The following is an 11,443-nucleotide window of genomic DNA, read 5'->3' as shown; positions in this document are numbered from 1 at the left end:
AAAAAAAAGAAAAAGAAAAATGTCACTCTCAATTATCAAAACTAGGTATGCAAGGGTGCAAACCAAGAAATTGGCAAACTCTCAACTCTCCAACTGTATTATATATTCATGAAACATTTTGTCAAATCAATTTTGTATCTCAATTTATCTCATATGGCATTTCTACTTTTCTTTTTTCCACAATTTTTATTTTTTTTCTTTTAAAATTTGTTTATTCTTTGAAGAAACTTTTAAAATAATAAAAATAGCCATATTTTACACAATGCAAACATACACAAGAAAAGGAAAAAAAAAAATTACTAAAAAAAGAAAGAAGAAAAAAAAAGAAAAGAATGCAAGATCTTTTTTTCTTTAAATTCTTTTATGGAAGAAATGCAAAATATTCTCCAACAATAATCACGTTAATGAATCCTATAAAATCTCCTCTATATTCAAAGCCATTCATTTGACTTGCAAAACAATTTCCATAACAAGCAAAAAATTGAGAAATCTACTTTCCATGATGATACAACATAAAAATCCTATATTTTTGGCATACATATCTTCCATTGACTCCCTACATAATAAGAATCACAACCAGATCAGACATAAAAAAAGAAAAAAAGAAAAAAAATCCAACGTGCCAATGCATATCAAGAATATCTGTATTTTTTTATTGAAAAAAAAAACAAAAAAACAAAAGCAAACCAAAAACAGTAACCCAACCTTTTTTTTTTGTTGAGAAACAGTAACCCAGCTTACATATATAATCCTAGTAAAAAAAAAACCCTAAAAGACCTATTGTAAGAACAAATCCCCTTAGAATTGATCATAGCCGTTGAAGACTATATCCAACGTCTCAGATTACTCCACTGCTTGTGCTTATCACTCCCCCCACTCTCTTCTCTACTGCACTGTCTCCCTCTTTTCTCTCTCTTTTTCTCTCTCTGAAAATGGCGGAACTCATTGTCGATCATGTTCACTATGTACTCTCACTCCGATCTCTATCTCTTTGACTTAATTGCAACCCAAAAATCCGAACTTTAACTTAAACCCAGATTTTTTTTTTTGGGTTTCTGCAAAATTTTTGAGACATGGGTTTGTGATTTTCAGCACAAAAGACAAAGTCTTTGAAGCTCTTGCAACATACCCATTTGATTTTTAACTATCTTGAGCTGATTCCCAGCTCAAAGTTTCAAACTTTGAGCAGTTTCAGTGTCTGTTTGATTTTTTTTTTTTTTCTCATATGTGATGGTCACTGATACTTATTCAAAGATGGCACCCGATGTTTCGGTGCGATCGGTGCTTAAAAACAGTGAATACAGCGAAGATTTGGGGTTGTTGATTAGGGAGCAAAGGCGGCAACAAGAGGAGCTGAGTGATAGAGAGAAAGAACTCAGTATGTACCGAAGTGGGTCGGCTCCACCGACTGTGGAGGGCTCTCTGAGTGCTGTGGGGGGTTTATTCGATGCCTCGGCGGTGATGGGGTTCAAGAAGAATGGTGGGAAAGGGGTTGTGAGTGAGGATGAGCTTCGTGCTGACCCGGCATACGTGAGTTATTACTATGCTAATGTGAATCTGAACCCGAGGCTGCCTCCTCCACTTCTTTCCAAGGAGGAAAGGCGGTTTGCGCAGCGGTTGAGTGGCGGCGGCGGCGTGGCCGGTTCGGTGGTCGGAGGGATTGGTGATAGGAGAAAAGTCAGTAGAGTAGGTGGTGAAGAAGGTGGTAATGGGAATGAGAATCGGTCGCTTTTTTCAGTGCAGCCGGGGTTTGGAGGTGAAGAGAATGGGAAGGGTGCTGCAGCTGAGTGGGGTGGAGATGGGTTGATTGGCTTGCCGGGGTTGGGGCTAGGGACTAGGCAGAAGAGTATTGCAGAGATCATTCAGGTGAAGTTATTGTGACTTCTAATGGTTTTGATTTAATTTGGTTTCTACGATCATGAGTTCTAGATACTTTATGTATTTGGAATGTGATTTTTGTTGCCTGAATTTGATATCCTGGAGTTCATGTCTCTCTTTCTGTTCTATGCTTGGCAGGGTTAATCATTGTGTTCATTTTGAACTCCTGTGTTGAAGAATGAGTGATTGATGTAATTTTTATGTTACTTGTGTGATTGTAAATGCTCTCTATGGTTGTGTTATTGGTGGCTTTCCATGTTGGTCTATGTGTACCTGGTTTTGACAATATTAGGTCCTTCTGATCAGCAGTGATATTTGATCCTCCTAAAAGAAATTAAAATTTCTTTCTCATCGACTTCAATATAGATATTTTATGTAACTACTTTGTTTTGCTTACTTCAATCTGCTCTCATGTTGGTTCATCAATTGCATAATCTCTCAATGTGTTGAAGAATGTGCCTGTTCGTGTTATCTATACTAGTGGCCCTGTTCTTTAGCTAAATTGTTGGTGGTATCTCTGAACCTTGATCTGGTGACAAGCAACTGGTTCATAATTAGATAGGCGCCACATTGGAAGAGTAAAATGTCCTTGCACTAGTTTGAAACAAAGTAAAAAAAAACATTGCAATTGGGTTTAATACTGATATACTGTATCCTAAAATCATGATCTTATCAAAAGTGGGTCTTTGTCTTACATGATGTGTCTGCTTTTAGTTGTTCTTTTAGTTGATTTCGGTATATGCTACATTCTTGGCATGTGCTGAAACTTCTGCTTGATTTGCCCCACTTAAAGCTGCTGGCTTTATGGTTTAGTTTTTTGATGCAGGAGGATATACATGCATCTGTTTCTAGGCAACCATCTCGCCCATCTAGCCGAAATGCATTCGATAATGGTGTTGAAACTTCAGAGTCCCAATTTGCTCATCTGCAACATGAATTGGCATCTATGGAGGCTTTGCGTTCTGCTGGACATAAGCAGAGCATGTCTGCCACCCAAAATATTGGTTCATCAGCTTCTCATACTTATGCTTCTGCTCTAGGTGCCTCGCTGTCAAGAAGCACCACACCTGACCCTCAACTTGTGGCTAGGGCACCTAGTCCACGAATTCCACCTGTTGGGAGGGCTAGCTCTATGGATAAAAGAAATATCAGTGGATCAAACTCATTCAATGGTGTCTCACCTGGTCTGAATGACTCTACTGATCTGGTCGCTGCTTTGTCTGGCATGAATCTGTCAACAAATGGTTTGGAAGAAAAAGATAACCATTCAAGGTCACAAATGCAACATGAAATTGATGATCACCGTGACCTATTCAATTTGCAGGGTGATCTGAATCATATCAAACAACATTCATACTTAAACAAGTCTGAATCAGGGCATTTTCATCTGCAATCTGGCCCTCAATCAGCCAAAGGATACGCAATGATTGGAAATAGCAGTGGGGCTAGGATGGATCTAAACAACTCTTTCTTAAAATCTGATGAGAAAGTAGAACTTCAAAAGAATGCCGTTTCATCTGCTAACTCTTACTTGAAAGGACCATCTACACCAACTCTTAATGGCCGAGGAAGTTCACCTTCTCACTATCAGAATTTGGATGGTATGAATACCTCCTTTCAAAACTATGGCTTGAGTGGCTATGCCATTAATCCCTCATCGCCATCCATGATGGGTAGCCAGCTTGGCAGTGGTAGTCTGCCGCCATTATTTGAAAATGCTGCTGCTGCCTCTGCATTGGGAGTTAGTGGGATGGACTCCAGAGTATTGGGAGGGGGTTTCTCTTTAGGACCAAATATGTTGGCAGCAGGAGCTGATTTGCAGAATCTTAGCAGAGTTAGAAATCACACTGCAGGGATTGCTCTTCAGGTGCCGCTGATGGATCCATTATATCCTCAGTACTTGAGATCGAATGAGTATGCTGCTGCACAGGCTGCTGCCCTTAACGATGTGGCGCTAGATAGGGATATGGGTAATTCGTACTTTGATTTAATTGAACTCCAGAAAGCTTATCTGGGGGCATTGCTTTCACCTCAAAAGTCACAGTTTGGTGTTCCCTACCTTGGTAAATCTCCTAGCTTGAATCATGGTTATTATGGAAATCCAGCATTGGGGCTTGGCATGTCATATCCTGGAAGCCCATTGGCTGGTGCTCTTCTCCCTAACTCCCCTGTTGGACCAGGTAGTCCTGTCAGGCACAGTGAGCGAAACATGCGTTTTCCTGGGATGAGAAATATAGCTGGGGGTGTCATGGGAGCTTGGCATTCGGAAGCTGGTGGAAACTTGGACGAAACTTTTGCATCCACTTTACTAGATGAGTTTAAGAGCAATAAAACTAAATGTTTTGAGCTTTCAGAAATAGCAGGCCATGTTGTCGAGTTCAGGTATTTACTGCTTGTTAAACTTTTTGGGCTGTTACCTAATGGTGACCTCCAAAAATTTGACCCTTTCATTATATACCTTCTTGAACAGTGCCGATCAGTATGGGAGTCGATTTATTCAACAGAAACTTGAGACTGCCACATCAGAGGAGAAAAACATGGTTTTCGATGAAATTATGCCCCAAGCTCTTTCCCTAATGACTGATGTATTTGGTAATTATGTTATTCAGAAGGTAATTTTTTTAAAATTATTTTGCCTTTTATTTTCAAGTAGTCTGTACTATTGTTTTTTATTTTGTAGAAACACGTGGGGTTTGTGCTGGTGATGAAATTGCGTGGATCAAATTTGTTTATGGCTAACAGTTTTTCTTTTGTGTTCAGTTTTTTGAGCATGGAACTCCCTCCCAAATAAGAGAACTGGCTGACCAGCTCACTGGTCACGTGCTGAACCTTAGCCTTCAAATGTATGGCTGTCGAGTTATCCAGAAGGTATCGTCATTCAGTGACCTGACTTATGAGAGTTTTACATTGTGTTAACCCATCCTTCATATTTACTTATTTGTGTTTTCTTGCATGATCTTCAATAGTGGTATCTTCTGCCTTCTTATTTCAACATGTGTTGACGAGACAAGCTTAAAAGTGTTATATAATATTTTTTGGCTATTGGGGAAAACCATCTCAAACCTGCTGTTTGAGAATGGTGAATAAGACATTCCTTTTTGAAGAGTTATAGACACATGCAGGAATCTCTCTAATCTAACTTTAAATAGCAGATTGCACTATTGAGATATTTTAGTTCTCTAGGCTGCACTTAGGTTTTTGTATATTGAATTAGATGCGTCACTACACTAACATTCTTTATTTCAAATTGTAGAGAATGAGATAGCAGTTAAATCATTCTGAATCTATGTATTTAAAATACAAAGCCTTCAAATTTTCTCTTTAGCGAACATGTGTTCATTTATGTTTGAACATGTCTTTAATTATGTTTGAGTGCTGATTGTATAAGTACAGGTATATTGACCTTGCATTAAATCTTGACATTCTTTGATTTTACTCTTCAGGCTATTGAAGTTGTTGATCTGGACCAGCAGACTAAAATGGTCAAGGAACTGGATGGCCATGTTATGCGTTGTGTACGTGATCAGAATGGGAACCATGTCATCCAGAAGTGCATTGAATGTGTACCTGAAGATGCAATCCATTTTATTGTTTCAACATTTTATGATCAAGTTGTGACGCTGTCTACCCATCCATATGGTTGTCGTGTCATACAGGTGAAGAAACTCTGTTTTTATATGGAGAGGGGAGTGGAGTGGGTGTTTGTGATTAAAAATGTAAGAATTTTATTGCTGAAGTTGTATCACTTTCATATGACAGAGAATCCTGGAGCACTGCCATGACCCTAAAACACAGCAAATAATGATGGATGAGATTTTGCTGTCTGTTTGCATGTTGGCACAAGACCAATATGGGAATTATGTTGTTCAGGTTTGTTGTACTTCTTGGAAGCTTGTTGCTCATTACAATTTGGACTAATATGGGTCACGATTGTTGGTTATTGATATCACTGTTTCCTAGTTCTCAATGTTTCCAAAACCATTAGACTTCCTTAAAATGAATAATTGCATGTCTCCTTACCTTGACCTTGACCTTGACTTATCCTACCTTTCAAATTCCTCAGTTAAATGGAGGGATAAAGAAAATAATGTGTGCGTGCGTGTTAAAGTGATAATTTATAATTGCCTTGGACAAAAGGCATATATTCCTCCCATGAGAAATGGTACTTCCTCCCGAATTGTGCATTCCGTGGTTTGTTTACTTCCAAACACCCTACCGCCACCAACCTCCACCTGCACCTTTTATTGTTTGGCGTAATTATTCACCTATGTTATTGCCTGTTATAAAGAGTAATGTGGGCACCCCTAATGTGCTTGCTACAATTTGGCCTGTGTATTAAGGCCCTCTTATTCCTTTCTTCCAATTTACTCTTGATGGATACATGCATGCCCTCTATTCTTGGGTTGCAATTTAAATTATAACTGTATGTGTTTTTTCCATTGCTCTCTACTTTAACTCGCTTGTTTTGTCAAAGTGTTTTGACTGCTTTTGTAAATTTTTACAGCATGTGCTGGAGCACGGAAAGCCACATGAACGTTCATCCATAATTACTAAATTAACTGGTCAGATAGTTCAAATGAGTCAGCAGAAGTTTGCCTCCAATGTTATAGAGAAGTGCTTGAGTTTTGGAACTGCTGCTGAACGCCAGGCCCTGGTTACCGAGATGCTTGGTGCCACTGATGAAAATGAGCCCCTTCAGGTTTGTTAACCATACAATTGATCCCTATCATTAAATAAATATACTACATAGCATGTTGAGGTTTCTGATTGCTTTAGTAATCTCAAGTCCTTTTAAATAAGTGCCTCTTATTATTCCGCTGCAGATAGAATAGTTTGGTGTCAGAACCCTGCCCTTCCCCATTTCCCAGGCTCCCCACCCCTATCTTCTTCTAAAATTATGAGAAACCCCTGTACCGAAACAGAAAGTGCCTTTTGATTTGGGGCTAATAATGCCAATTGGATGGTTAACCTTAGATTATTGAAGGTTTCTATTAGTATAAACTAGTTATTAACTTCCTACCTACACATTGGTGCATTTAAGAATATACACTAAAATACATATCAAATGTTCATATCTAAGTTAACAATATCAAAGCTCATGTTTTGAATTTTTGTCAACTCTTGAAAAATCATTGTAAACATTTGGTAGATTATGTAAATTGTTCATTCTTGGTTGCTCCATTTTAGTTAAAATAAAAAGAAAGTAAATTGTTGTCCTAATATACTAAGTGGGTAATTTTTGCTATTGTGATGTAATGAATTTATTTAATGTTTTACTTTTTTTAAATAAGTCATACAAATTGAGTGAGTTAAAAAGAAAATATATTGAAAAGGAAATCACTTTTTAGAATGTAGTAAAATTCTCATTAAAGTTTATATTTAAATTAATAATGTGTTTAAGAAAGAAATTTGGATTCGTTTTTGGAAGTAGTTTTAAATGGGCTTGAAGTAAAATGGGTTAGACGTAGTTTTAATGAGCTAGGAGTATTTTAAATAGGAAGGACGGTAGAAAATTAGAACATTTGAATTCTGATTGGAATGACATTTGGTACAAAATTAAAGTTAAATTAGATTCTAAAATGGATCTTTATTGAGTTTCAACTTTAATATATTGTATAGATTTGAGTTTCAACTTTAATATATTGTATAGATTTGAGTTTCAACTTTAATATATTGTATAGATTTGAATTTCAACTTTAATATATTGTATGGATTTGAGTTTCTACTTTAATATATTGTATAGATTAAAGGTGTTTGATGTCTCCCTTGGCATCGCCAAAGCTTCATCTTAAGTGTTCTTGTAGCTTTGTCTAATCTTTTTTTAAGTGAATCAGGTATTTGGATTGCTAGATCAGCAATTCCTGAGGTTTTCATGTTTGAACATTTTAGGCCATTCTATGGGTCTGTGAGGGAATTTATTTGCTAATGATTTTTGGTTTCTGTCTCTATGGATTTAGGTGATGATGAAAGATCAGTTTGCGAACTATGTTGTACAGAAGGTGTTGGAAACTTGCGATGACCAGCAACTTGAACTTATCCTTAATCGAATAAAGGTCCATCTGAATGCTCTGAAGAAGTATACATACGGGAAGCATATTGTAGCACGTGTAGAGAAACTTGTGGCAGCTGGAGGTTTTTACTCTCTCTCTCTCTCTCTCTCTCTCTATATATATATATATATATAGACGTATTTTTGGGCTATTTTCTTGTACACAAGATGACTAGAATATCACCTTTTATGTAAAACTTTCATGCAGTAGATATTTTTAACACCTAATATTGTAAAATGTTATTGTTTGTCAATAAATTTAGCATTTGTGAGAACTTGAATATGTTAAAGTATTTTACTTTTTTTGTGATATATCCCCTTGTTGGTTTTAAATCTTAAATTATTATGAATTGACTAGGGGAAGTTATGTTACGATTATACTGATATTATTTATACTTGAGTCTTCAATGCTTAACCAGCATGTAAATAGCTTTCTAACAGGGTGCTTAATTTTTTTTTTTTTTTGCAGAAAGAAGGATTAGCATTATGAATCCACATCCTACTGCGACGGCATAGGAAATGAAGTTCTTGTACAGCTAACTGAGGATAGTATGAGCACCCTCTTTCTTCTTTTTCTCATGTCTAGTATTGGCTCAATCTATCTATTCTGGTAGATGGGAGCCGACTGAAAATAAAATTGCTGCTTGTACTTAAAACTGTACATTGTTAGTTTGAGGATATACCTAGAATCAGGCTAGCTGAGGCTCAGATGGTGAACAAACCTGATGCCCCTGGAGGAGATAAAAATTAGTGCACGAGTTTTAAGGGTGTAAAAAAGGGAGGAGGTAGTGAATCTGTAACGGTGACTGTACAAAATGTTACCAGGCGGAGAGAGCCGTTGTGTTTAGGAGAGTCCAGAAATTTTCTTATGTATGGATTTATTTATTTTCTTTTATTTAAAGAACTTTTTCAATCCACTTTATGGCTGAGTCATATGCTTAAAAATTATTGATCTGTAACATCAGTGCTATTTTATATATTGCTAGTTATGATAGGGTGGATTGAATAATGGTGAGTTGGGGCTTGTTAATTAGAGCTGGCAGTTCATGACTTTCTTTTTTGTCAGAATTGGTTGTTTATGTGAAATATTTGCTTCTTGATATACTCCATGTTATGGTTCCATAATGTGAATGAGATATAAATTAACTCAATTAATTAATTTATGTCAGTAGTTGCATGCAAGGCAAACTGTCCGGTGCTGCTTGGAATGCAGCAGACCCTTGTAGTACTAGTTTTCTTCCATTAATGGAAAAATTATTCATAAGGCAACTATAACATTTAATAGGTTGTTGTCAATGGCCTTCAGGTTATAAATGATGCTTCTCACCCCATAAATATGGTGTGGTGGGTGAGCTACATTTACGTTCCTAGAGTGCACAAGTTGCTTTTTAATTAACAAAAGCATTTATTGTTTAGCAAAACGGCGTTGGTTTTGTTTCGTTCTTTGTTTAATGCAACCATTTTAGACTAGCATTTTCCATGTTTCATAAACACTGATAGATAGGCAAGGATTTCCTTGCATTGAAGAGAAAGGCCGAAAAGGGAGAGGATAGAAAATGGGGTGGATGAAGCTTTTCACTTGGGTCCACTTATTGTCATACCAAATTGGGGAGAAAAGAGGAGAGAAAATGAGAAAGAAAATAAAAGAATTTTCGTACTTTTTCATCACTTTATATTTAATAATAAAAATATAATAGTAATTTATTCTTTATTTTTCATTTTTGCTTAATCTCTCTACGTGGTTCATTTTTGCATCATCTTTACATGTGGTGGAAAACAAATATTTTTCTATCATCTCATTTTTCTATCATTCTAACCAAACAAAGCTTGAGAGTAATTGGTAGATGAAACAATAAATATTAAAATGCAAATTAACAGTAATTGATCTCGTGGTTGTATGTGACTTATATTAAACTTGTCCAATACATTTTTGTAGTATATGACTTACGTTGAACTTGGCCAATGCAATTTTAACCAAACTTGATCTTAAAACCTCACTTTTATTAGTTTAGCTTACGTTTAAGTTTCCCAAAACATCGCCAGAGTACCACCTATGGAGCCACGAGTCCGATCTCTGGTTAGAGTGAAGGATTCGGGTTTCTCTCTCTGTCTCTTGAAAACAAAAATGGCCCCTGGGTTGAGATTTTCTCATTCAAACACCTTGGCCAGACCACCACCAGAAGTTGATGCGCCACCACCGCCAAATCTGTGCATCACCTCTGATTTATGTATATTGATGAACAGTACCAAGTGTATTGAGGTATCATTGATTTGTTATTTTTGCATATTTAAAATGTTGAGCTTGATGCATGATCGTTCTAAGTGGATTTAGCTATATTTTTGGCTAAATGATAATGTCATTTATTTCGAGTTCAGTTTGTTCATATGCATCATGTCTTACCGATTCATTCTATTTATAGTTTTGCACGTACTTTTGTAGTAAAGACTATAGGCGTAACTCACCACAGAGCATATGGTTCATTCCTAACTCTTAAGTTGCTGGATTTTCTTTCTGTTAATGAGGAAAACTAAAAAAGAAAGAACATTTTTGAAACAAGGTAATGTAATTGGCTGGAATTTTATGTTACTATACTCGGTTAGTAGTGTACGTTTTTAAGAATATCAAGTCTCCCCAATTTATTTTATGGTTCAAATTAAATATTATAAATTTAAATGTATATTAGCTGTCATGTCATTTACATTTTATTTAATACATTATTGGATCCAGAACCAGAAGATTAAATAATCACTTTGTGAAATGGAAAGGATCTTGTTGCTTAAATCCTTCAACATCATTCTCTGCAATTGAATACCTTTTTTTTTTTCACGCGCAAATGGGAGATCAAATTCGCTGCTACAACTGACTGCGTTTTATGGAACACTACTATCACCCCATGAGTATTGTGTATAACAGAACATTTGCATGTTTGACACAAACTGAAAAAATAGCCCACTCCTTTGCAAGCAAATTAGATCAAGTTTTGGCCAGCAAGGCGAAATCTATGACTGAAGTTCCAAATCAAGTGAGAGAACCCAAAACAAATTTTGGATCCATCACTCCTTGCTAGATATCTTTTCAGGTATAGGCATATTTACGATAGTTGATGAACATATCTTCTTTGAGAGAAGGTGTCTGTCCATTCTTAACATGCCATAGCCAAACATGAAAATGCTGCCAAGATTTGGTATGTATAGTTGTGTACTTCACTCCGTTTTAAACTTTTAATACACAAATAAGTAAATTACTTTTGACTCTTGAGGAGTAAGCTTGATTTCTTGAGTTGAAATCTTGGCATTTTGCTGGGGTAAAAGCATTGTAATAGTGAACGGGTACACAATTTTATTACACAGTTGAAATGATCAAAAACCTACTTATTTTTAAGCAATTAGTTAAATGTATAACATAGCCCCACCACAATTTTTTCTGGTCCAAATTTTCAGCTCTTAATAGTATGGGTTGGGTTAATGGGCATCCTTATCCTTTTTTGCAGTTTTATAGGCTATAAGATGAGCTTT

The 11,443-nt window shown here is 36.3% G+C and overlaps 1 protein-coding gene across 2 annotated transcripts; it reads left to right on the top strand.

Moving 5' to 3' along the window:
- Nucleotides 1–888: 888 nt before the first annotated feature.
- LOC142638887 (pumilio homolog 1-like) lies at nucleotides 889–8,844 on the top strand. 2 transcript variants are annotated; one of them, XM_075812957.1, is made up of 10 exons: nucleotides 889–1,866; nucleotides 2,705–3,941; nucleotides 4,059–4,260; nucleotides 4,349–4,490; nucleotides 4,639–4,746; nucleotides 5,322–5,534; nucleotides 5,638–5,748; nucleotides 6,383–6,577; nucleotides 7,836–8,010; nucleotides 8,397–8,844. In XM_075812957.1, exons 1-10 carry the CDS (start codon nucleotides 1,231–1,233, stop codon nucleotides 8,441–8,443), a joined length of 3,066 nt encoding a protein of 1,021 aa, XP_075669072.1. In that variant the 5' UTR covers nucleotides 889–1,230; the 3' UTR covers nucleotides 8,444–8,844. The 2 variants fall into 2 exon arrangements, with proteins under 2 accessions (XP_075669072.1, XP_075669071.1); XM_075812956.1 differs by having other exon boundaries at nucleotides 2,705–4,260.
- The last annotated feature ends 2,599 nt before the right edge of the window (nucleotides 8,845–11,443 follow it).

The sequence above is a fragment of the Castanea sativa genome, chromosome 6 (genome assembly GCF_040712315.1).
Source record: "Castanea sativa cultivar Marrone di Chiusa Pesio chromosome 6, ASM4071231v1".
Taxonomy (NCBI): Eukaryota; Viridiplantae; Streptophyta; class Magnoliopsida; order Fagales; family Fagaceae; genus Castanea; species Castanea sativa.
This window is presented reverse-complemented; position numbering and strand designations above follow the sequence as displayed.